Source organism: Aquarana catesbeiana, linkage group LG03 (genome assembly GCF_042186555.1).
Source record: "Aquarana catesbeiana isolate 2022-GZ linkage group LG03, ASM4218655v1, whole genome shotgun sequence".
Lineage (NCBI taxonomy): Eukaryota > Metazoa > Chordata > Amphibia > Anura > Ranidae > Aquarana > Aquarana catesbeiana.
Window position 1 is genome coordinate 547,552,548 of NC_133326.1, and position 27,986 is coordinate 547,580,533.

The window sequence follows — 27,986 nt, forward strand, 5'->3', positions numbered from 1 at the left end:
TCTTATGAAAAAAAACAAAAACAAAAAAAAAACATACTATTTTGTTGCTACTCCTGGCTCATCAGCATCCACATTTCAAGAATAGACCAAATAAAATGAAAAAAGTAGAAACAAAAACAATTATGCAAAGAGAATACAGTATAACATTTTAAATAGGCATCATGAGGTGTGGAAAGAAAGCACACAATATCCCATCCTCTCACATCATGCCTCTCCAAAGGCAAAACAACATGTGGGAGGAAACGCTCAAATAAAGCCTTTTTAAGGTTAGCATAACTCACCCCTCACTCCATAATCCAAGGGCATGGGATAATATATGAAGGGGAGACTACCCCCCCACACATGCTTTATCTGCATGATGCAACCATTAAACTCAAATCACCTGTAGACATGAAAACCTCAAGAAAGAGGAGAAGAAAAATAAAGAAAGAAGACAAAACAGGAAATAATGGAAGGATGTGCACCACCTTCTGTCTCTGAATATTTTAATGAAGGTCTTCTTGAAGGTCAACTCAGTCAAGGTTTTAGATATCAGTTTATATGCTGTTCCATTTTTTCAAAATGGTTCTTTAGGTTTCACGTGAGAATCTATTGTGAAACATGAATTGAGGAGTATGTTGTGGGTACAAGGATGGGGTCTACTGGTTTAGTAAAAATTTCCAGCTTTGCACTACAGGATTCAGAATTCCCTGTAGTGCAATGCCTCCTGAAGTCTCTTGTGCTTTGAGAGCTTAGTCTCTGTGCCCAAGGGTCCATCGTATTTGTTTAGGTGGAAGCATAATTGAACCATTGCACTGGACATTAATTATTCCTCCAATCCATCCAATTATGTTTTTAGGTTGGTTTTAACCGATGTGCAATAAAAGTTATGCATTTTTATATAAAAGGTTTTTGGTGTAAATTGATAATCATTTAAATACAAGCAGGTCACCCTTAGAACACCAGCTTTGTCTCGCTTCATATTTTCAGATGGCTGCATGCTCAGTGACGTCACCGGTCTCTAGTGGATGAATAGGTAGCATGCTCAGCGACGTCACCTGTCTCTAGTGAATGGATAGACTACATGCTCAGCAATGTCACTGGTCTCTAGTGATAGCTCAGAGTGCGTTTTACGTGATTTTGTAAGTTTCAGCAAATTATCTTCAAACCACATAAACTAAAAACTGTTGACACTTCTCAATACTATATATATATATATATATACACATACACACATACATATATATATATATATATATATATATATATATATACACATACATATACATATACATACATATATACATATACATACATATATACATATACATACATATATACATATACATACATATATACATATACATACATATATACATATACATACATATATACATATACATACATACATATATACATATACATACATATATACATATACATACATATATACATATACATACATATACATACATATATACATATACATACATATATACATATATACATATATACATATATACATATATACATATATACATACATATATACATACATATATACATACATACATACATACACACACACACACACACACACACATATACATATATATATATATATATATATACACATATATATATACACATATATATACACATACATATACATATACATACACACACACACACACACATTCAGAACAAATAAGTACAAAGTAGACAATTCCAGCAAAGTCAACTAATGGATTTATTCTAAGAATTTATTTTATACAGAGGACATCTCTTCACGGTGAAAAAAAAAAATCTAATCTGATTTACATTCTTTTCTTCGTGGTATAAAACAAAAAATATTCACTCAAAACTTCGTAACAAAAAACAAAATACAATGCAACACACACGGAATTGCTGAGGTAACTGGAGGTTGTGTGGACAAAACTGATAGAGAGAAACAATAATCAATATATACAAAAAGGTTGAAAAAAAAAAAATGAAAAACACCAAAACAAATAAATATAATTCACATTTTCTGGGAGGCCTGGTGAAGTCCGGCAGGCTCTGAAGGCAGATATGGTATGAGGGAACATTTGACTTCCAGTGACGGATTTCGAACACTGTGGGATGGGTGCCACAGCAGTAGCACATGATCAGAGATGTAGGGAGGGGATATGCTTATGTACAAGATACACATTTGGGTACTGATGTTAAAACATATTTGTTTTATTCATTTGGAGAATGATTGTAGTTATTTTTCCAAATGCAGGATAGAAGCATTAAAGAGACCCCGTGGTGACAAAAGCATCCTACTTTAGGGTAAAGCTCTTATACTCGTATCTCTGGTGGCTCATGTCCCCCTCTGCAGCTGCAGATCCATCCTCTGCACCCCCCACAACTTTACAAAGTCCTATAGTGATGTAGGGGCTGGAGGAAGGAGGCACAGTACCCCTACAAGGACAAAGTCTTCCCACATTTCCAGAACCGTTGAATGCCAGAGTCTTACGAAGGGTGTAGCAATGGAATGGAGGGGACGTAAGCGGCCAGAAAGGGGAGTAGAATACCTTCTTTCTAGCAGGGAACTTTTAGTAGGATGTTTGTAACCTGACAGGGTTCCTTTAAGCCAACAGCAGAGTAGATGCTACTAAGTCACTGATCCATAGTTCCTCTGAAACCAAATTAGGCGTACATGGAATAATTTCATTCCAATGCCTGGGCCTAATACTGTGTATGCTAAATAATCCACAATGCAGTCTGATTTGAACCAAAAAGAGCAGTTAAAGCATGTGTGGTGTGGCAAGGTTAAAGGGTTGCTGTGTCCTCATTAGGGAGAGTTCCCTTCTCTTCCTTTCCAGGTGAGGAGGTGTTAGAAAGAGGGGAATCTCCTATATGGGGACACAGCTTGCATTTAAAACTTCATAAAAAAATCTCTTTGCTGGGGACACAAATAAAACGTTCTGATCTCTGTACTCTATCAAAAAAAGAAATTGGCTCCAGTCGAGCAATAATGCTTTCAGATAAATGTAGACACTGCATCAGATATGGAGTTCCGGCCCTGGAGGGAAACATTTACCTATGTACACAGGTGACTTTCTGGTCATTGAAAAACAATGCAGTGACCAGGAAGTCACCTGTGCATATAGGCCAAAAGCCATTGTATTAGCAGAATGGCAATTCACTTTTGTACAGATATGGAATGTTTCAGTGTCGTTGCATCTTGTGTGGTATAACAATTCAATTTGAGCTTTTTAGAAAGAAATGGAATATTTTATGTAAAGTGTAGGTACAGTGGGACATTTTCCTTACTGCCAACACAGGAAGATCTCTGCTTTGTGGTCACTGGTTTCTGGATAAGTGACCCGGCAGAGTTTTAAAAAACAAAACAAAAAAAAAAACAAACTGTGGTCAAAAGTTGCCAGCATAAAAGAAGTATTATACACACACCTCTCCGGCAGCTGGCGGTGGCAGTTTCTTCAGCATTCAACACCTATGCAAGCATTGGATGAAAAAGAACAGTTCCACGGCTACTCAGGAGAAAAACAGGTTTGTGTTGCATAGATTTGCAAATGCACACAAATGCCAAGCCATGGTTTCATCTGCCACCCCCTATGTCACTGCTGAATACTGTAGTGATGTAGGGTAGGAGGAAGGAACCAGCTAGTGTCGGGGAATACTTAAAAGACTGTAGAGATGGAACCAAAGGGGACCAAGAGGCGCAGGCCACCAGAGAGGCAAGCAAAATACTTTTTTCTCTTGCAGGAAACCTTCAGTTTCTGATTTTTTTAAAGTGTGTCTAAACCAAAAATGTAATGTATTGAAGCTCAAAAGTCCTTAGATGTGGTGGCTGCAGAAATATGCATTTTCTACTTGTATTAAAAATACTTCTCTGGGTTCATTGAGAGAGATACAGCTTGATAACCAATTAGGGTTCTACTGCCACCTACAGGAGAAAACAGAAATCTATGGGAGAGTCAAGAGATGTACATAAATTACAGGCATCCACTTTTTACTTTTATAAATGATTAGAAACAACAGTCTAATCAAACCGGTCAGGACCCCTAATCTCTTGGACCGACAATTGCTTTGAGCAGGCAAATGTGACTGCTCACTGACACTTCCCTGTTCCATTGTCGGTCATGTGAGGTATGTATATAGGTAGGTAGGTATATCACATGCTTGTGTGCAGTTGTCGGTCTCAGTACTCCCAGCCAGCCAGCTCTGCCTCACTCAGTCCTGCCTCTTATCTCCCATTCCACTCACATGCCTTCTCATGAATAACGGAGCTAGAAGATACTGTGCATGCCTACCAGCAGCTTTGCGTTTGCCAGTGCAGGGGGACTGCGGCCATGAGAAAGGAATCAATATTGCATTAAAAAGAAAAAAATGCATTTTTTTTACTTTTGGAGCATATCAGGAAGGGTATTGATTGATTGCTTAGGGTTGCAGTGGCTCTTTCAAGGCATTGAGGCTTTACAGCCACCCTAATTATCAAACTGCATCCTTCAATGGGCAATAGATAAATTATGTTCTTCTTGGGTAAATTTCATTCCAGCCTGTGCAACAACCATAGCTGCCCTCAAAGAAAACAATGGAGAAGTAAGCATAGCCAACCTAAGATAGGAAGTGTATTATTCGCTGGATCAACAAGTGAAAATAAATAGGAAACAGCCTGAAAAAAGAAAAACAAATGCAGCCACCAGATCGCAGGAATGGTCAGGTGCAATATTTGTCTTTTTGGTTTTTCTCTGTCCCATAAATGATTGTTATGATTTTGTGACTGCCTCTCTTATGGTTGCCACATGTCATGTTATAGGATATCAAATCAATGATAAACCAATCAAGTCGCAAACCAGAGACTATGTAATGGATTTAAAAACACTTAATTTTGACTCTGCTGCTATGAAATTTTGCCAACTGCTTTTGATCGCTCAAATATCTGTGCAAAACTGCAATACAGTTCGGATTATAAAAATCAAGTTTACATTCATCACTGATTCATTGTATTTTTTTTTTTTTTTTTTAATTACTGAGAGTTGTAGCAGATCGCAAAACCATGAAACAATACCATGTGTGCTGCCTCATTCGATATTTTAAACAAAGATGAATCACTGTTTGCAATCGCTCACAGCTAGAATGTTCACAAAACAGGAGCTTAGACAGCTGCAATGTATAAAATGTTGTTACTGGACTCAAACCTTAATAGAAAAAAAACTTACCAAAAAACATTTCATAACAATTAAGCATACCACAAATTTATTGTTCCAGTTACGCATACCCATGAAAAACAAAAGGCAACTTGTATTTTATTTTCCTGGTTCCTAAATTGATGAATCTATCTCATCACTGGGCAGTCTATGTTGCTCACCCACAATGGTGCCTGGAAAGAAGTGTTCCATAACTCTCTATAATACATTAGTTGCAAAACAAAAGATCCCAAAAAGAAACATGAAAAGGACAAAAAACTCCAGCACAAAAATCAGGGAAAAAAACGTGTGGATGAAGGCAGCAAGACGTAGCTTGTAAACAGAGGAGGCAGTGAAACCATGCTCCTCACTTCCTGAGAATAGCTGTCTATGAGCCGGCCCCCCCGGAGCAATTCAGTGTTATCCAACCACATACTGGGGCTGCTATTTAAGAGGTCACTTCGTAGGGGGGCTGCAGTAGTTCCAAGATTAGGCCACATTGGTAGGGAATCCTAGAAGGCACACAGGCCCAGAATGGGCAACGGAAACTTGAGCTAGTGGGCTTTCTTCCCTTCTACACTTCATAAAGACTGAATCTGTCGAGTTCATTCCACTAGGTCTGTAGGAAGGAGAAAATCAAGAAAAAGCTTTGTGAAACAGATAATCCTAATGTCAGGCAAGTGCAGAAACCGCTTAGTATGCAATTCATTGCGACAGTTACCATTACTTTATTATTATACTCCTTATACTGACATACACTATATTACCAAAAGTATTGGCACACCTGCTTTACACGCACATGAACTTTACTGGCCTCCGAGTCTTAGTCCGTAGGGTTCAATATTGATTTGACCCACCCTTTGCCGCTATAACAGCTTAAATTCTTCTGGGAAGGCTGTCCACAAGGTTTAGGAGTGTGTCTCTGACAATGTTTGACCATTCTTCCAGGAGCGCATTTGTGAGGTCAGGCACTGATGTGGACGAGAAGGCCTGGCTTGCAGTCTCCGCTCTAATTCATCCCAAAGGTGTTCTATCAGGTTGAGATCAGGATTCTGTGTAAGCCAGTCAAGTACATCCACCCCAAACCCACTCATTCATGCCTTTATGGACCTTACTTTGTGCTCTGGTGCACAGTCATGTTGGAACAGGAGGGGGCCATTCCCAAACCATTTCCACAAAGTTGGGAGCATGAAACTGTCCAAAATGTCTTTTGTATGCCTTAAGAGTTCCCTTCACTGGAACTAAGAGGCCAAGCACAACCCCTGAGAAACAACCCCACACCATAATCCCCCTTCCATCAAATGATTTGGACCAGTGCACAAGGCAAGGTCCATAAAGACATGGATGAGAGAGTTTGGGGAGGAGGAACTTTACTGGCCTGCACAGAGTCCTGACCTCTTTCCAGAAGAGTTGAAGCTATTATAGCAGCAAGGGTTGGGCCAACTCAATATTGAACCCTACAGACTAAGACTGGGATACCAGTAAAGTTCACGTGCATGTAAAGGCAGGCGTCCCAAAACTTTTGGCAATATGCATTTTGTAGCACTGAACAATGAGCCATTCACATCAGTCTCTGCACCAGAGCAGCATACACTCACTAATACTATTATAAATTTACACCGATCAACAAAAATCTTATGAAAACTGATAGGTAAATTGAATAACATTAAATATTTAATTACAACGGCATCTGAAAGTGGGTGGGATAGATTAGACAGCAAGTAAACATGTTGTCCCTGAAGTTGGTGTGTAGAAAGCAAAAAAAAAAAAAAAAAAAGGGGGGGAGGGGGGAGGGGGGGGGGGGAGGGGGCAAGCTTACAATGAGGCTACTATGACAAGGGCCACATTGTAATGGCTAGACCAGTGTTTCTCAACTCCAGTCCTCAAGGCACCCCAACAGGTGATGTTTTCAGGATTTCCCTCAGATGAAATGGCTGTGGTAATTACTAAGGCAGTGAAACTGATCAAATCACTTGTGCAAAATAATGGCAAGCCTGAAAACATGACCTGTTGGGGCGCCTTGAGGACTGGAGTTGAGAAACACTGGGCTAGACCAGTGGTCATCAACCCTGTTCTCAGGGCCCACTGCAGCAAATGATATCACCACCTGTGATGTATTTCAGTTATCTTGCAAACCTGGCCTGTTAGTGGGCCCTGAGGACAGGGTTGATGACCACTGCGCTAGACGACTGGGTCAGAGCATCACCAAAACTGTAGCTCTTGTGGGACTTTCCCAGTCTGCGTTCATCAGGACCCACCAAAAGTGGACCAAGGAAGGAAAACCAGCGACGGGGTCATAAGCAGGTAAGACTCATTGATGCATGTGGGGAGTAAAAGGCTGGCCTGTGTAGTCCGATCCAATAGAAGAGCTATGGCAGCTCAGTTGCTGAAAAAGTAATTGTTGATTCCAATAGAAAGGTGTCAAAACACAGTGCATCGCTGTTTGCTGTGTCCATGCTGACCCGTGTCCACAGCCAAAAGCACATACAATGGGCATCAGACCTGAACCACAGGAGCAATGAAGCAAAGAAGACAGCTTAGTCTGATGAATCTCATTTTCTTTTATATCACGTGGATGGCCGGGTGGCATGTGCGTCACTTACCTGGGGAACAGATGGCACCAGGATGCAGTATGGAAAGTAGGCAAGCCAGCAGAGGCAGTGTGATGCTTTGGGTAATGTGCTGGAAGGAAACCTTGGGTCCTGCCATTCATGCGGATGTTACTCTGGAGTCCATGCCTAGATGGCTCAGGGCTGTTTTAGCAGCAAAAAGGGGGAGCTACTCAATATTATGGTGGGTGGTCATAATGCTATGGCTGATTGGTGTATATATAGCTCTGACATTCTGCAGTACTCTGCAGAAAAAACACAGCCAGTCACATCAACCTCCGAACCAGAGAAGCTTACACACTACTAATGTCCCCGCTATAGTCGCACACTATTATTACTAAAAACATTTCTATAGCTCTGACATAGCCCAGTGCTGTACAGAGAACACTGAGCTATTTACTTGCATGTGCCACAAATGAGGCCACCAATTTTAGGCAGAAGCTAGTTAACCTACCAGTGTATTTTTAGACTGTAAAGAAAGCATAAGACTTAGAAAACAAGCCACACAGACTGCAAGGAGGAGGGTCGCTCCACCACTTGTGTGAACAGTGGATCTAGGCCAAGGATACCAAACTTTTCTGACATCTCCAATACCTGTCCAGTCCTTCCCTCTTCTCACCCAAAAGGATACGCAGTCTCCGCCATTCAGCAGTCCAATATGAGGGTTTAAATGCCCACGAGATTCACACAGGACTGCTGAAGTAGGAGGAGCTTGGCTCCAAGTCAGGAAAAGTCATGCCTGTTTGGTGTGTTCCCAGGATCCAGGCGGGTTAGATTATTGCCAGTGTTTGTTCACTTTTATTCAAATTATAGGTTAGCTTTACAGTACTGTGAAATATGTTGGCGGATAGGTGAAGGTATAAAATGAGTAAAATAAATGCTAGCAGCTACTCACCTGGTCCAGGGGCACTGTGGGTGGTCTGTGCATTGTGTCCCCCAGTGAGAGGGCTCTTCCCTTGTGGAAAGGTGGGAGCTGCATCTGGAGACGCATTCTGAGAAGAGGAGGAAAACAGTCATATTAGCGACAATGTATTTTTGGTGGTCTCACAAGAGTAACTACCCAATTCCAATAGCTGAATCCTTTCAAGTTAGTGATGTGTAGGTGCAACACGGACACAGCACCTGCCATTCAGAATACAAACAGGAGAAAGTGGGACATTTTAAAGCCCAGTTACTGGTTTCTTAATTAGAATGTCATTTAACCCATTCCCAACCCCAAATGGTAAATTAAAGGGTTTGTAAAAGTTTATTTAAAAAAAACAAAAACAAAAAAAAAAAAAATACACAACATGTTATACTTGCCTCCTCCACGCAAGGGTTTTGCACAAAGTGGCCCCAATCCTCTTCAGGGGTCCCTCAGCGGCGCTCCTGGCTCTTCCCCGCGTCGTGTGCCCCCATGGCGTGCTCCCGAGCCCTGCTGCTGCGTCCATTGACAGACAGCAGGGCTCGGCCCCGCCCCCGAGTTAGTGGATTTGATTAACAGCAGCGGGAGCCAATGGCTCCTGCTGCTATCAATCTACCCAATGAGAACCCAAAAGAGCAGCTGGAGCTGCTGTGCTCATTCTCGTCGCTGGAAAGATCGGGTTCAGGTAAGACCGAAAGAATGCATTAAGGTAAAAATCCTTGAGGGTTTACAACCCCTTTAATTCTGCAACCCTTCTAGACAGGGAACCATGTCTGAACATTAATTGACAGCAAGGAGTGTGCAGAGGTTCTTGCTCCTAGATGCAAAACTGCACTGTCACCGACAGCTCAACCAATGATGGGAAAACAATCAGTGTGGTTCTTAATCATGTGTTTACCACGACCAATCAGGGTGGTCACATGTAGTTTATTTTTAAACAAGCCTATCCCAGCTGCAGCTATCGGTGCTTTTCTCTTTGCACAGGATAGGAAATACAGTATAAAGAAGAAAAAACAGAAAAAACAAAAATCACACACACACGACACTACAGTGTAAAAGATGAATAAAGTTTTGAATAAAGTGAAAAAATGACTTAAAACAAATGTTTTTGTCAGAAAAAAAAATACAAGTCTTTAAAAGAATAGGAAAGTTAAAATGGTTCTAAAGTCAAGATTTTTTTTTACCTTAACGCATCTGCTGTGTTATGCTCCATGCACACTAAAGCTCAAAAACGCTTTTTCTGGACGCCAGATTGCTGGCAGAAAACTCCGGTTGAAAAACGTGCTTTTAACAGTGTTTTGTACTAGCGTTTATGAGCATTTTTTAGTGTTAGTGTTTATGGGCGTTTAATAAAAATACACAGAGGACACTCCAAAAATCTCACAATGCATTGCAATAATAAAACGCCGAATGCTAATTAACGTGTGTTTATGAGCGTTTATCGGCACTTGTCGTTTTTTAGCGGTGGAAAAAGGCACTTTGAACGCGAACTTCTGGCGTTCAGAAAAAAGCCCATAAACTTCACTGCTCATTAAAGCTAAAAAATAATGTCCATGTGTGCATGGACACATAGGCTAACAGAGTGCAGTTTATGAGCTCCAGTGTGCATGGAGCCTTAAAGCTAAAAAATGTCTTACTACTTCCTCCTTACACCACCCACCCTTAAAATACTTACCCGAGTCCGAAATCAATCCAATGCTGTGCCCATCTGCAGCAGCGCTGTTCTCTCTCCCCCTTCTCACATGACACGGGGCAGCCATTGACTTCTGCTGCCGTCAATCAAATCTTGTGAGAAGAGAGAGGGGTGGGACCGAGTCACACTGTGTGGGTGTCTATGGATGCCCCCCCCAGCACACATCTTGCTATGGGGGCACTCAGAGAAGAGGAGCAGAGAGTGCTGGCAGGGGACCCCAGAAGAGGAGGTAAAGGGCCACTCTGTACAATACTATGTGATATGCGCTCACACAATAATCTACCTTGGGGCTCCATTTCCACCTGGACAGTTTGGGATTGCGGCAGATTAGCTGAAATTTTGTCCGCGATCTCAAAACGCACTACAAAAACGCAGGTTCAGGTGGCATTATTTTCAATAGCACCTAATACACAGTGCGGTTTTGCTGCGATTGTTGCTCAATTTATCACACAGCAAATCGCATCGCGTGAAGCTTGTCCCCCAAAAAGGAGCAGGAGCTTCTTTTGGGTGATAAGCTTCATGCAATGCGATAAACCGTGCAACAATCGCAGCAAAACCGCACCGTGTTTTAGGTGCTATTGAAATGAATGGCACCTGAATGTGCGTGTTGTGATCGCGGGAAGAATCACAACGATTCTGCCGCGATCCCAAAACACCCAGGTGTGAATGGAGCGTAAAGGAGAAGTTTACTTTTCGAATATGTTACCTGTTCCACCCATATTTAGGGTGGAACAGGTAACACGTTCCAGCTCCTGCACTCCTAACTTTCCCCCTTTCCCCAATCCCCTCCTCCCGCACCCACTGTCCGAATATAAAAAAAAAAAAAAAAAAAAAAAAAAACACAACACACACAAAAAAAAAAAACCCCAAACACAGCGTGGTCGTGTGGGGCTCCGCACACATGACCACGTCAATCATTCACATAGTTTTGTGAATGAATAAACTATATCTACTCTCAGCTTGTAGTGCTCAATGAACTGCGAGGGCGGTGAGCGTCCTCAGTTTGGTGATTCTTCCTGCCATATAGTAACTGTCTGCCAGTGAGAGGTACGGGCAGACACCTGTACTGGGTGTCTGCAGGAGCCTGGCATTGCACCTGCATTCTGCTAATCTTGGGTGCAAAGCCTGCTGCGTAAAAAAAAAAATAAAAAAAATAAAACAAATGCACATTTATTTTACCTGCAAAAAGATGTGCACTTATTTTTTTGTAAAAGGCGAACTTAGCCTTTAATAATTAGAAATCGTAGTAGCTCATCAGCACTGTCATGTGTTCCCACATCCACCATACATAATCTTAGTTATAGTGCGGCGACACTACCTACAAAAATGGGCCTGGTAAGGACGTCACCAGTCATCTGCCATTCGGCTTAGTTGAAAAGAAAGAATTCCAGGACAAGCCAATGTGTACCTTCTACAGAGGGAGAAGGCAGCTTATTACTTGGTTACAGACACAGATATTGTAGGTCTGATCTGCAGTATCCATTTTTTCCTACTATTGAGCCGTGTGAAAAAAAGCCAATATAAGCGGTAAGGAGACAAAACAGGCATAAGGAGGCATTTTGAATAAAAGATCCTTGAAGGGGAACAGTATATCCCTGGAAATGCAAGAGGAAGAATCCTGAGGTATTCTGCCCCCTGGTAGGGAAAGATTGGGGAAAGCTCTTTTGACCTATATGACATACGGGTCAGAATTTAAAGTGAGAGCATAAAGAGCAAGGTGTGATTGACACTGGGGCAATATGGAAGTGGTGTTTTGAATCATAATCCACAGTGGAACACTAAGAGACTTGTTGGAATTTTTTTGTAATTATATTTTCACGATGAAGATGTATTATCAAAATATATATATATATATATATATATATATATATATATATATATATATTATATATATTTATGTGTTAGCTGATGTAAACTTTGATGATAATAGGGTAGTAGATAGCTTTAAGCACAGTTTTTATTTTAATGTGTTTATTAAAAACATTTGGTGTGGATTACACAGCCCTGGTAAATCTTTGGGGAGATTTGGGATTTTACCTACTCTACACAAAATAGCACACTATGGAGATTTGCAATGGCTCTGTAGTGAAAAGTATGGCTCTTCTTGCCCAGCTCACAGCTGCAACCGGGGGAAAAAAAAAAAAAAAAAAAAAAAAAAGTCACCTGCCCTCCTAGAAGACAGATGCAATTTGCATTTTTTAAAGCACACTTTCAAATGTTTCTTCATGTATTGTTTCCAATTAATCAAAAGGAAGGGGGCAAAGCTTTTTGTGATGTACAAAATATCTGACACCTAGTGGAGATATTATTCATTGCATACTAAATGAAAACTGAGCTGGAGCATAAAACGCTGGACAAGCAACATCATTTTGCGTCGTGGGAGTCATTCTGTTCTCCCAGTCTCACACAGCCAAGTCCCTGATCCTCCAATTCATCTAAGCAATACTCCTCAGACAAGGATCTACTCCCATACTGCTGAACGGACAATGAAGGACAATCACCAGTCTGCTCTCTCCTCTAGCCTGTAATCTTGCAGTGTTAGATGACATTATACACAAAACCAAAATTAGACAGATTCAGGTACTTATACCGTCTAAATTAAAAATCATTTTTTAAACAAATACAGAACTGCATTACAAATTTGTTTCTTTAGCTACATGGAGTGCAATTTTAGGACTATGTCATATGTGAACAATTTTGTAGAAATGATTCAAATGGCTAGCCAATTTTTTTTCTTCAAATATTTTATTTATTTAACCTGGAAAAGGCAGCTTCAGTGAAACAGGTCATTAGCACAGAAACATTCGGTACATTAAGCCAAATGTATGTATGTATGTTTGTAGCCAAACAGATTAATCAACTATAATTGGGCTTTCAGAAGGAAGGAACAGTAACAATATAGGTATACAGAGTATAATAATTCCAGGGGTCATCACTCGCACTATAGGTAACAGTTATTTTAACGAATCCAAGGGCTACCTTGGCGCTATTAAACACAAGGGAACGCCTATGTCCCGGACTCTCAATCCCAGTGGACACGTCCCTTCTCTCAACTGACAGAAGGGCGAAGAGACCCCTTCTCTGGGAAATAAACTAAAATGTGCATAAAGCTCACAGAAAAATATTCTCTAATAAATTGAGCTATCTTGTGACTCGGCTCCTGTTCACACTCCAGGAATATAGTCGCAGTGCTCACACCTGGTTCACAGCTACTTAGATGTGGTACCCGATTAGATGACATTGGATGGGCTACAGTCTGCCAAGGCTAGTTGTTTAAATGAGGGGTCTGCCAGTGCCAGCAAAGCTATGTCCAAGCTGAAAGAAATTGAGGCCGATCCAGATGCATGCTCCCTCCAACCTGCCCATATGGAATCAAACCTCTCTCGCTTGTCTTTACAGGTGGCAAGCCACTCCTCCGCTTCCACTATCTCCTTCACCTTCCCCATCCACTCCGCTTCACTCGGGACCCGAGAGCTTTTCCAATAAACCGGTATGAGGCACTTAGCAGCACTGAGGAGGTGAAGGAGAGCACTGCGTTCATAGCGAGAGAGTGGCATATGGGGAATTGGGAGGATAAAGCATTTCGGGGAGTTGGGAAGATATTTAGACAGAAATAATAAGGAAAGAAAAAAGAAAAAGAAAGAAAAGAAAAAGAAAAGGAAAAGGAAAAGGAAAAGAAAAAGAAAAAAGAAAGAAGTTTACCATGGCAAGCCAAAACGGCTGCATGAAATAATTACAATGCAAAAAAACACAGAACCCAGATTGGTCACTTGACAAAATAGATTCAGCAGGGACAGTGAATTCGAAGTCTGCACAGAAGATAGTTGGGAAAGCTGATAGCATTGAGATTTCAGTTCAGTAACCAGGAAGTTACAAGACTCTAGAATTCTCACAGGATGAACAGGTATTTTCCTGTACATGCTGTAAATGTTTTGAAAAAATAGGATTTTTTAAAACAGCTTACCTGTAAAATCCTTTTCTTTCGAAGGACATCACGGGACACAGAGCCACAGTAATTACTGATGGGTTATATAGGTATCACTGGTGATTGGACACTGGCACACCCTATCAGGAAGTTCAACCCCCTATATAATCCCTCCCCCTTGCAGGGATACCTCAGTTTTGTAGCCAAGCAATATAGTGTATTAGAAGAGGGGCGGGACCTCTGTGTCCCGTGATGTCCTTCGAAAGAAAAGGATTTTACAGGTAAGCTGTTTTAAAAAATCCTATTTTCTTTCTCGAACATCACGGGACACAGAGCCACAGTAATTACTGATGGGATGTCCCAGAGCAATGCTACCTGAGGGGGGGGAACCACGACCAAGTAGGGTGCAATCAGACCTGAGGACCCTGTACCGCTGCCTGCAGCACACTACGCCCAAAGGCGATATCCTCATGCCTTCTCACATCCACCTGATAGAATCTGGTGAATGTATGAACTGAAGACCAGGTTGCGGCCTTGCAGATTTGAGCCATAGAGGCCCGGTGATGCACTGCCCAAGAAGCACCAATAGCCCTTGTGGAATGTGCCCTGATCTGAAACGGAGGAATCTTCTGTTTCAAACCGTAAGCTTGAATGATCAACTGTCGAATCCATTTAGAAATGGTAGCTTTTGACGCTGCCTGTCCTCTATTGGGACCCTCTGGCAGCACAAACAAAACATCCGTCTTGCGGATCTGAGTAGTTGCCCCTAGATAGGCCTTAACTGCTCTTACTACATCCAACGAATGTAGAGATCTCTCTTCCGGAGAACAGGGATCTGGAAAAAAGGAAGGTAGAACAATGTCTTGGTTTAAATGAAAATCAGAAACCACCTTCGGTAAAAAACTAGGATGAGGGCGTAGTACCACTCTATCCTTGTGTATAATCAAATAAGGCTCCTTACAGGAAAGAGCTGCTAATTCTGATACTCTTCTAGCAGAAGAGATGGCCACCAGAAAAATTAATTTCCTTGTCAACAAGACCAAAGGAATCTGACTTATTGGTTCAAAAGGCTGTTTCTGTAACACAGCCAGGACCAAATTCAAGTCCCAGGGGTTTAGGGGCGCTTTAACCGGAGGATTAAGACGCATCGCCCCCTGCATAAAGTTTCGGACCAAAGAATGCGAAGCAAGTGGCCGCTGAAATAATACTGATAAAGCAGAAACCTGGCCCTTGATGGTACTCAAGGCCAGCTTCATCTCTAATCCCATCTGTAGAAAATCAAGGATTCTACCTATGACATATTTCCTGGGATGCCAACCTCTGGATTCACACCAGGTTATATAAGCCTTCCAGACTCTATGATAAATCATCCTGGAAGCTGGCTTCCTTGCATTAATCAAGGTAGATATGACAGGACCTGAGAGCCCACGACTCTTCAGAACGTGGGTCTCAATAGCCAAACCGTCAAATTTAGCGTTTGTAAGGCAGGATGGAACACTGGACCTTGAGATAACAGGTCTGGGCGTACCGGTAGGGTCCACGGGGAACCCACCGTCATCCTTACTATTTCTGCATACCAAGTCCTTCTGGGCCAAGCGGGGGCCACCAGAAGTACCGACTTCCTTTCCTGCCTGATCCTGCGAAGGAGTCGTGGTAGTAGCAGAATAGGCGGGAATGCGTAAATCAGTGAGAACCGATGCCACGGAATCACCAACGCATCCGTCCCGCATGCAAGAGGATCTTTTGTCCTTGCCACAAATCTGTCTATCTTTTTGTTGAATCGGGATGCAAAGAGATCTACATCTGGAACCCCCCATCTTTGGCATATGGCCCAAAAGACGTCGGGATGCAGAGACCATTCCCCTGGAAGTAACTGCTGGCGACTTAGATAGTCCGCCTGCCAATTCTCTATTCCCGGGATGAAAACTGCCGATATGCATGGCACATGCATCTCTGCCCAGACTAAGATCTGGTTCACCTCTTTTTGAGCAGCTCGGCTCCGGGTGCCTCCCTGATGATTGACATAAGCCACTGCTGTGGCATTGTCGGACTGGATCCTGACCGGACAACCCTGTAGCCTGATAGTCCAGGCTTTTAGAGCTAGATGTATCGCCCGGATCTCCAGAATGTTGATGGGTAAGGTCCTCTCTGTCTTGGACCATACCCCTTGGACCGCAGCCTGTTCCAGAACTGCTCCCCAACCTGACAGACTGGCATCTGTTGTTACCACCGTCCAGGTAACCGGTAGAAAGGATTTCCCCTTCTGCAGGTTTTCGGTATGAGCCACCAATTGAGGCTCTGACGCACCGCATGCGACAGGTGCATCGGAAAGTCTAATGCCTGAACCTTCTTGTTCCAGGTCGACAGAATACTGTGTTGCAGCATTCTTGAGTGAAACTGAGCATAGGGAACTGCTTCGAATGAAGACACCATCTTCCCTAGTAGCCTCATACAAAGGCGGACTGAGGGACCCTTCTTGGTCCTTACTGTCAGAATCAGCTCTCTCAAAGCAGTGATCTTTGCCTGGGGTAGAAATATTTTCTCCTGGCTTGTATCTATAATCAGACCTAAATACTCCAGTCTTCTTACTGGTTTTAGGAAAGACTTTTCTAAGTTGAGGATCCAACCCAGGTGTTCTAGATACCTGACTGTGGTCCTCAAGTTTCCATTCAAAGAGGCTACCGACCGGTCTATCAAGAGCAGGTCGTCTAGGTATGCTATGACAGCTATACCCTGAGCCCTTAATCTGGCCAGAGGAGGAGCCAAGATCTTTGTGAACACTCGAGGTACAGTGGCTATCCCAAAAGGCAGAGCCACAAACTGGAAATGGCGCCCTCCTACCACGAAGCGCAGAAACTTCTGATGAGCAGGAAAAATGGGCACATGCAGATATGCATCTCTGATGTCTATTGATGCCAGAAATTCTCCTCCCTGCAGGGTGGGAACTACTGTTCGAATTGATTCCATGCGGAAGGATTGAATCCTTAGGAATCGGTTCAGATCCCTTAAGTCCAAAATGGGCCTGACATCCCCATTTGGCTTTTGGACCGTAAAAAGGTTGGAATAGAAGCCCAATCCCTGGTCCTTTGCGGGAACTATCATAATGACCTCCTGCGACAAAAGTCGCTCTAACGCTAGAAGGAGCGACTGCTTCTTCTCTGGGTCTCTGGGAACATTTGATCTGAGGAACCGAGGAGAAGGGAATTCCTGAAACTCCAGCTTGTACCCTAAGGTTACCGTGGAGACTACCCATCTGTCCTGGAAGTCCTCGTGCCAGAGCTCTGAGAACTGTCGCAGTCTTCCCCCCACTCGAGTGAGCGGGGGCGCCCCCTCATGCAGAGGTCTTAGTGTTTTGCCTAGTAGGCTTCTTTCCCCAAGACTTCTTTTGTCCCTGGGGTTGACTCTTGTCTCTGGACCCCGATGGAGGCGGCCGTCGAGACTGCCTGGAGGCTGAAGCCCCCCGGTGCTGGGGAAAGAGTCAGTTTGAAAGAGGGACGCTTACTCTTCTTCTTGACAGGTAAGAGAGTGCTTTTCCCACAAGAGATTCTCTTGATATAGTTATCCAAGTCCTCTCCAAACAACCTTGCACCACGAAATGGAAACCCAGCCAGTAGCTTCTTACATGGTGCTTCGGCTGACCAATTTTTCAACCATAGGATTCTACGTATATGCACCAACCCCAGTGAAAGACGGGAGGTTTGCACGATAGAATCTCTAATGGCGTCAACCACAAAGCATAAGGCCGCTGGAAGGTTAGCAAACCCCTGGGCCTGCTGTTCAGGTAATACTTTGATGACCTGCTTAACATGGTCTCTTAAGTATTGACAGACTCCAATCGCTGCTACTGCAGGTTGGGCCACTGATCCTGCTAAGGAGAAAACATCCTTCAATAGGGATTCCATCCTTTTATCTACAGGATCCCTGAGCATCTGAGCATTGTCTACAGGACAAGTCAGGCTATTATTTACGGAGGAAATGGCTGCATCAATAGCCGGTATTCCCCACATTTTAATAAACTTTTCTTCCATCGGATAAAGTGTTGAAAACTTTCTCGGCGGAAAAAAACGTTTGTCTGGGTGATCCCACTCAGAATAAATAAGCTTTTCAAGTAAAGTATGAACAGGAAAAGCATGTGCTGCTTGGAAAGGTTTCAGTGACCCCAAAGCAGAAGAGGATTCTTTAGCAGTTTCAGGTATGGGCAACTTAAATGTGGAGCGGACCAATCCAGTGAGGATCTGCACTAAGACTTTCTCCTCTTGGGAAGTCGCAGAGGGTCCCTCTCCACCTGAATCCTCCGAAGAGGAATCATCCATCCCATCCCGATCCTCTGAAAGGGATTCATCTCCTTTATCCCAGAGCTCCTCTGTCTGAGGGTCTTGGGGAACAGAGGAAAGCCTAGTGCGTTTTCTTCCACTGAGTGAAGACGTAATCACGGCCATTAATCTTTCCTCTAGACCATTAATGGTTGAGGAAAAAACCTCTTGTGTAATATATACAGGGGCTGAAGTGCCAGAAGCAGGTGTAGCCCCTGACCCCGATGGCTCTCCCTGGCTAGCCGTCCCTGGCCCATCTTTAGGGGGGGGAGGATGCTGCCGACAGGGGGCCCTCAGAACCTGAACGAGATCCCCTAGTGTCTCTGGTTCCTGGGGTGCTTGAACCTCTTCTACCCATAGTGCAAAGCAACAAGGTGTGAGGTATACAAATGAACACTGCCCGCTGAGCGATGTAGTCTGGCTAAAAGCCTTGCTACCCAATGCTCAGTCTGGTGTTACTTCAGTAAATGCTGCCTAGGAGAATGCCTGTGTCCCACCTTACATGCGACCGTCAGCTCTGTGTCTCTCAGAAGGCTGAGTGCACCTGTACAGAGTGCCTTTAATAGCCTGCAGCTGGCCTGAGTGGGAGTCTAAACACTCTGTGCTGACATCCCGCCCCCTCCTCTACCGCCCCCCCCCCCCCTCGAGTTTTGAAAAAAAACAAGCGCTTCCCGCACTGCCGACTCTCCTGTCATGCTTCTGGAGAAAAGGCTGGGGATGAGGGGAAGGAGGGAGACTGGTAACAAGATCTGCCTGAACAGCTATCTTCAGAGATGGCGGCCATTAGGCCGCAGAGCCCGGGTGGTATAACCACTTTCTAGACCCCTGTGGCCCCTCTCTAGCCTGGGGGGAACATTCAAACATGAGAAATCCCCCTTTCCACCTTACCTGCTTGCAGCCTGCTTTGAGATGCTGGGACATAATCAGCACTGAACACCTGAGACAGTCAGTCAGCATGTGTAGGTTTGTGCTCTTGGCAGCCCCCGGTGGTCACAATAGGCATAGCATGCATTTACCTTAAAGGAGAAAAGCCACTAGAACTCAAAAATTCTGTGGAATCTCCTCTTACCTTATCCAGCCGCAGGGTGCTGTTTACACAGACCCAATCTTCACCTCTCATGGTGGGCTCCGTTTGAAAAAACCGTCAGAGACTGGGGCCCCCATCAGTAGGGGGATCCAACAGTTCTGGGACCGTAAAGCACCTCGCCAGAAATTAGGAAGTTTAAAGCCATTTTCTGATCTGCGGGGTCCAGCTCTCTAAAAAGAGAAGCATTACGGGTAAAACCTCGTTTCTTCGGACACGAGGCCCGGGTACCATTCAATTCGGCCATGAAAAGACACTTTGAATGGATCCGGTTCGCCTGGCTTGCCCCAGTATAGGATCTTAGGATATTCCCTTTGGAGCTCAGCACAGGACATCTTTACACGTCCATCACCTAAGACACTGGCGTAAAAACTGAGGTATCCCTGCAAGGGGGAGGGATTATATAGGGGGTTGAACTTCCTGATAGGGTGTGCCAGTGTCCAATCACCAGTGATACCTATATAACCCATCAGTAATTACTGTGGCTCTGTGTCCCGTGATGTTCGAGAAAGAAAAGAAAACTAATACAGCCACCACATTTAAGGACTTGTAAGCTGCAAGATAGTACAGTTTGTTTTTGGGTCTAGACACACGTTAATAGTTCCTACTAGTAAAACAATGTTCTGCTTTTAATCTTACCCTTGTTGATGGTACATCTCCTGGAACTGCGGCATGCTACCTCTCTGCTCCATCATCACGGCATGGAAATGGCCCCTGTTCTCCATGTGTGAGTAACTGGGTACCATTCTAGGCTGGCCATTGGTTTGTCCATGCACAGGGTGGTGAGCTGGATGCAAGGGCTGCTGGGGGTACCCATGGGGTTGGTAATGATGCTGGGACAGGTAAGGAGAGTGAGTCATCATATTGGATGGCGGTCGGAAGTTTGAGCTGCCCCAATTGCTTGGTAGGCCATAGGCAAAGCTCCCACTTTGTCTTTTGTGACTGTCCAAGTCCAGGAATTGTTTTGGGCTCTCTGGCCTCTCCAAAGAACCTTCACTCTTTTCTTCCATCTCTTCTGAGCTGTCACCAGGGACTGCCCTGGGTTCTCCCTCCAGCAGAGGAGACATTAGAAGATTCCTCATGTCCCCCATGTCCTGCATGCCTACTGAACCACTCGACTGAGAATAGCCTCCTGAATGAGGAGGAGCCTGCTGGGCAGAGTGATGCCAACTTTGGTATTCCTGAGTGGAATATGGAGGGCGCTGGTAATGCTGATAGGGTTGCTGGGCATGCTGTGGGTGGTGGTATGGATATGCCTCTGCTTGGTGGTGGTACCGAGGATATGATGCTTGGTGAGGCTGTTGGTGTACATTCCCAAACCTAGGCGAGAACGGAGATGGCTGATAACCAGGGGGCCTTTGAAAACCAAAACTATGGTCCATAACGGGTCCAGGTTTGTGACCACCAGATGGATAAATGGGAGCCGTGTCATTTTGTTGTTTTGGTGCAAAAGTATTTACTGAAGGCTGGTGCGGTGTAGTGTCTTGGTGTTTAACTGGCTGCAGTGCTGTCTTGGTGGCACCAAGCAATGATTCCTTCAGCTTAGGCATCTCAACTGGCTTTTGTGCCACAGCTGCATCATCAAAACCATTATAAGAGCCGGATTTTGCATCCATGTCCTTTTCAACTTGGCTGCCTATTCCAGAAGTCCACTGCTTTTCCCCATTCTTCACATCACTAGGCAATGTGTTGCTTGGAGGTAGAGGGTTCTCCTGGGTGGGCAGAACTGTCACATGCCCTCCATTTGTAGTTGGTGAAACATCTGGTGTGAGCGGAGTCTCTGCTTGCAGAGTTGGAGGAGGCAATGATGGTGAAGGCAGAGGCGAGTCTAAAAAACAAAGTACATTTTCAAATAAGAGTCGTGCAACAATGAGAGCAATTCTATATTTTTGCAACGAAGGACTGCATTTTAGATGCAAATTTCATTTCACGAAATAAAAAACTCCCCTGAGAACTTCACTGAAATGTCAAGAGACATTTTATCTGCAGTAGTCCTGAGAAATTCTAACTCTACCTAAACTATCAACCATACAATATCTCAACACTGAACCCCCAAAACTTATAAACATTTGTGTGCACCAAATGTTTTTGCAAACAATATTACTTTGTAAAAGTACCCATGAAATTACTGGGCTTTACATAGCTTGTGCGGTGAGCAGAGCTGTGGGAGGGAGCCAGCAGGCTTCACCCACTACAGGCTGCCTGCAGAAATCTACAGGAAGGGGCAGAGATAAGACCAGACACTCTGCACAAGGAGAGAGAGAAAAAAAAGTGACATGTACCTTTTGTACTTGGACAATATTTGCTGACCCTGGAGTTCAGATATAAACTATATCTACATTTTGGATAGCAAAGGGAAGGGCTAGAACCTCTGTCATGATTTTATTGTGATCTGAGCCCCAACCAATGGGTAGATTTACATACACCATGTATGCAGTTGACCACTGTCACCTGAACTCAAAATTGTTTTCTTCGGTTAACGGTCTAAAAAGGGGATTTTATGATATTCTCTCTTTTTGTTGCATCTCCAGTAGTGGAATGAGAGAAAATCTCCCCGATACAGAAACAGCAAAATCTGACAAAATCAATGATCTGACGTTTGCGGCGATACCTCATGTGTGGGATGATCGGTTTTGCGTGCACGCAGGACCGACGCGTGCGTTTACCTTTGTGCACAAGCATGGGAGGACGGGGCCACTAAAAGGTTTCATTTATCTTTATAGTGTTGCTTTAGATTTTTTTTTTTGTGATCACTTTTACTGCCGTCACAAGGAATGTAATCATCCTTGCAACAGCAATAGGCATCTGACAGGTACTCTTTATGGAGAGATCTGGAGTCTATAAGACCCCAGATTCCTCCTCTGCCCTTTTCATTTTTAAAAATAGCGCCGTTTACATCCTGGGAAACCGGTGATAAAGTAAGGTCATCATTTCCAGTTCAGTATAACAGAGACAAAGTGATTCCAGTCTTTGTTTGTCTCTATGATCAGCCAGCGGAAGCTGAAGGGGGATGTCCTCTCCAGCTGCTTGTAAAAGCAATTCAGTGGCTAGTTAGTTGCCAAGATTTCTTTTACAAGAGCTGACTGCAGCTGCAGGCATCATCCTGCTGGTCAACAAGTGGTTATGGTATAGGTTTAGCCAATTTTGTTAGTTTTTGGGCATAAAAGGGTCAGAACCTATGTCAGTTTTTTTTTTATTCCGGTGTCCCAGCTGTGGGAGATTACCCTCCCCATTGGTCATTGCAACAGAAAATATTGTAAAATTAACAATTTTACAGTGGTTACAGAAACAGGCTGTAAAGGAAAATTTGATGATGGACATATTTTTCCAGTGACAACTGTCCAAAGGCAGAGTTCAACTTTTTTTTTTTTGGTGACAGAAGTGAAGGAACACTTTCCCATATGTGGCACCAATGGCAAAAAAAATAAACACAAGGAATTTTGAATAGTTTATAAAAATTCAATATCGTGAAGTACAGTGCAGAATACGGGACTTGTGGTCATAGACGATGCGTTTTAAAGTAGTATCAATATTCCCATCGCACACTTTCCTGGATAAGGCTTTAGGAGTAGCGGGTGCTGCAGCAACAACCAGCTGCAACTGGAGACATCACAGATCAAATGCACATATTCGCCAGCACACCATGGACCGTCAATTACGTCCAAATCTTTATTGAAGAATGATCACATCACAGAAGACATGCCTGGCGAAGGGGTCCTGCGTGGCTCTGAAAATGTTGCACAAGGTCTTCTGTGATATGATTATTCTTTAATAAAGATTTGGCCGCAATCGACGACCTGTGGTGAGCTGGCGAATGTGCATGAGCCACGAGTTAGATAACGCCAACTTCAGGCAATTGGACACTGGCAAAAGCTTTGCAGGGAACAGCCCAGTGCATCCTCCCAAGACCTCACCCACTCTAAGTACTCCAAAATATTCCCATAATCTTAATTATACAGTGCAGGACCCAAGACTTGTAATCATAGACCACGGGACATCCCCAATCAACAACCTTTAGCAACGGCATAGCAAACAGACCCAAAACTTTCAGTTTGAAGCACCTTGTGACCAAAATTTGCATCAGCAGAGGCCTGGGGATCCACCTGGTAAAACTTTCAAAAGTAACAGAGGACTAGGTGGCATCTGCAAAAATGCAAAATAGATGCTTAAAAAGTGTTACTAAACCCAGGACCCTGCATTCACTATATCTGGTCTCCCACGGTACACAGAACATGAAAATGCAATTATTTTAGTAAATATAGACTGATAAATACCTTTTATTAGCAGTATATAGCAGTCTTGTGACTTCTATTGATCGGCCCAAGGTTATCTAGAGTTACCAAAGCGGCTGGATTTTGACTGTCCTATGAGGCTGCATTACCCCTGACCTTCTGTCTGGACAGTGCTGATCACATGCACCCTCTCAAGGAAAAAAGAAAAACTAGCAATACACACCAAACTAAGCACGTGCAGAGTGACTCCAAAGGCTGTGTCTTATCAGCAGATGGATTTGGGAAAGTGGAAGAATGGGAGGATCAGAGAAGACCGGATCAAACAGCCTTTTTACACAATGCAGAGGAATAACCTCTTAGGTTCCACAGTGAGTATAACAAGCATGCTTTGCTGCATATACAGACTGATTTTATTGTTGTGGGTATAGCAACACTTTAATGCTGAAAAGCCCAAGAATAACTGACAGATCTGCGGGAATGCGTGCCCTAATAGGAAAGGAAGCATGAAAGCATACGCCTCGGAAAGTTTGAAAGCATACGCCCTGAAAATGCACTGCCTGAGCCTATTAGCAATGATGCAATCCGCCTTGGTCAGATTGACCATCTGTTGCAGGCCTGAGAGTAAGCTAGAATTAGAGGAAGGGAGCTTTGTCAATATAGGATTTGCTCCGGTGCAGGGGAACTGCTATCACTTTGTGTGTGTCGCTGGTTTTCCTCAGTGCCATCTGTAGCACAAATGCTATTATTCATTTTTATTCCCCAGCTACTCTGCGCCTGGTCTCATCCATTGCTAAGTGCGGGGATCCCCTGTGGGGTACTCATGAAATAAATGCAGACTGAAGTGGTTATTTGCATGTCCAGGAATGGAGCCACTATAACCCAGACTCTGACCGGCATCCTGTTGTGGTCTCTCTTGCATAGTGCAACTATGCTCTGGGGCGGAGCTTGGGCAGCAACGTCATCACGCATGGCTGTGGTCTGGAGCAGCTTGCAATCTGTGCACCGATTTTGATATGCTTGAAGTGTAAATTCTATTTGTGAATAAAATTTACATGGGTTCATGCACTGGGAGTTTGTCTTTGAAGGAGAACGGCTTATGTCGGAGGAACATTGAGTGGCAAGCAGTACTGGAGGCATTTAATCTACATTTTGTGGCACATGAGTTGGGCTGAGTTGTGGTGGCATGGCCAGAGGGGTGATTTACAATGTGTGTGAGCCTATAATGTGTGGCCACAATCTCTGGTAAGCAACTTGTGTGCTCTCTGGTCTGGTGGAGGTACACTGAAGTAGCTGAAAACAGGCAGCGGGAGATCTGCATAAATTTGGATAGCCAGATGCACGGTTTTTGGACTACAGTTTATTGCACTGATCACTTTATTTTGGTGGTGGTTTCTGAAGTGGCGTCAAAAGGCAGGAGTAGATCCGCTTGGTTGAGTTGGCTTATTAATTTTTGTTAGGTTTTTGTTTTTTTATTAATGCACTTCTTTTGTATATGGATTAATTTATGCACATAAGCTCTTTTATATGTTTTTTGCACAATGTGTTACATTTTATTATGCACTTCATAAGAGTTAGCGCACCTGTTTGAATTTGTGGATATTTAGAGAATTTTTACACGAACAGTTTGCAGATTTCTACACTAAGGAGATTACACCAATTGATTTTGTTTTGAATGATTGTTTTACTTACACCAAATGCAGAGGTTTTAAAACAAGTTTTGAGCTCACTATACTTGGACCACATGCCAAGGTGAGCGTCAAATGCAGAATCCAGTGCCCAAAACAATTATTACAGGCTGACCCACTACTTAGGGGTCCGGGTACGGTTCGCAAGATGCACATCAAGGGTAAATGATCCAAATACTGATCGGGAGCACTTAGGCAATCAGCAGTTGGTGGAGCTTGATAGAAGTCAAAGTAGTGCAGAGAAGCGAACAACAAATTGTTTAGAAACTTCTTCATAGCAGAAGTTCATCATCTAAGGACACAAAAAATGTGAGTCCCACAGAGTGAGTGGGGTTATACGGGGGTGCTTTGGTGGTGTTCCCAGCAAAGCTTCTGCCAGTGTCCAATCACCTGAAGGTAGCAACATATATGGCTTAGGACTACATGTATTGTGTCATATACTGCATGATTAAGATAAGCAGTTTTAATGCTTTCCTACTGGATGAAAAAAAAAATAAAAATAAAGCCCCCACACACATTTTGGAGATCTCTCATAAAATATATATATATATATATATATATATATATATATATATATATATATATATATATATATATATATATATATATATATATATATATATATTTATATTACACACACACACACACACACACACACACACACACTATCTATATAAACGTGTGTGTATACATACATATAAACACATATTATATATACACACTTTTAATAAAGCTATACTGAAAGAAGCAAAGGCCTGACAAAAATGAACAGTGACTGAGAATAGAACTATGTAGACTTGATTTATATTTCCACAATCTAAACACATTTGGAAAGCATGAAGTGTTTACATATTACTTTACCTTTCTCATTCAACAAATGATGGTCAGAAGGTACAGAGCTCACGTCTGGTTTACTATTTAAGCCTAGTTTTTCACTTGGCTGGTAAGGAGCAAGTCCTTCCTGAGATGGGTATGGTGTAAGGGGCGGTGTGGTTGGGTGGGGGTTAGATGGTGGTGAAGATGGGCAAAGGTCTAACTGTGCCTGAGCTGGCAGAGATGAGGTTGCTGGTTGGGATGGAGAGAGATTAGGAGATAGCTTGGGTGAGTAGGGGGTAGGAATTTGCTGTGATGTGTAGGGGGTAGACTGTGGCTGGGATGGCTCAGGTGCCAATTGGGTTGAGCAGGGTTTACACAATGGTTGAGTAGGGCTAGACATAGCAGATGGCTGGGATGGATCTGGTGGAGGTGTTGGTTGGGTTGGGTATGGGGTACACAATAGTTGAGATGGATGTGAGGGAGGTACTATTTGGGTTGGGCAGTTATTCATTTTTGGCAAGTTGGGGCATGGGACAGATGTAGGCTCGAATGGGTGTGGTGGAGATATTTGTTGGGCTGGGTGGGATGTAGATGCCGGTTGCGTTGGGCATGGGGCAGATGCTAGCTGGGAAAGCTGTTGTGGAGATTCTGGATCTGAAATGCTTGGTGAAGGTCCTGCTTGGGTTGAATGTGGGTTAGAGTTTGGTTGACTTGACTGAGAGGGATCTGGTTGGCATGAGTGGGGGCCAGGGGACAGCTGGTTTGTGTGAGTATTGGGTGCTTGTTGTGAAGGATATGCACCAGACGACGGCTGGGTGGGGTGCAATGAGGGTGCTGATTGGTTTAGATATGGGGTAGATGGTGAATAAGATGGATATGGTGAAGATGTAGATTTTGCTGGGAATGTTGCATGTGTTGGTTTGGTAGGATATGGTGTGGACTGAGCCTGGGATGGCTGTGGCGGGGGTGTTGACCGAGTTGAGAATGAGGTAGATGGATATGTTGACGCTGCTGGCTGGTTTTGGTTGGATGTGGTTCCAGACTGAGATGGGTACGGTGTTGATGCAGGCTGGGATGGGTAAGATGGGGGTATCGATTGCGATGAATAGCTTGATTCAGGAGGACAAACAAAAGATGTCAATCTCTGCATCTCAACCATTTCTGGACTGTCCATCATAGAATTCCCAAAGCCACTGAACAAGTACCGACCATTTAAGTTGAACCTCGGAGGTCTTATGAAGTGTGCCCCTGCTGGCTGGGGGAAGTGCTGTTGCCCAGCACCAGCAGGGTGGCTTGGCTGTCTGTTTTCATCCCACATAGGAGGTCCACGTCTATACATTTGGTATGAATCAGCAGATGGAGGTGCTTTTCGATCTGGTACCAGTGGCCCCATCTGTGATGTATAACCAGAAGAATATGGGGCTGGAAGGCGTTTATCATCATGATCAGGTGTCCTCACTGGGAATGAAGGTCTTGAAGAATTGTGTGGCTCCTGAGAGGGTCTAAAGTCCAGTCGTTTGTTGTCTGACATTTCAGGACACCCTGCAATAGGCTGAAAAAAAAAAATAAA

At 43.5% G+C, this 27,986-nt stretch overlaps 1 protein-coding gene across 1 annotated transcript in view; it reads right to left on the reverse strand.

Annotated features, from left to right (window-relative positions):
- Nucleotides 1-4,970: 4,970 nt before the first annotated feature.
- CECR2 (CECR2 histone acetyl-lysine reader) overlaps nt 4,971-27,986 on the reverse strand; it is an 86,244-nt gene continuing 63,228 nt past the window's right edge. The window contains exons 15-18 of the mRNA XM_073621566.1: nt 26,462-27,968; nt 20,323-21,511; nt 8,660-8,756; nt 4,971-5,774 (exon numbers count right to left, since the gene is read on the reverse strand). Of these exons, the coding sequence (XP_073477667.1) occupies nt 5,769-5,774; nt 8,660-8,756; nt 20,323-21,511; nt 26,462-27,968 (2,799 nt within the window). The 3' untranslated portion in view covers nt 4,971-5,768. The remainder of the gene's footprint in view (nt 5,775-8,659; nt 8,757-20,322; nt 21,512-26,461; nt 27,969-27,986) is intronic.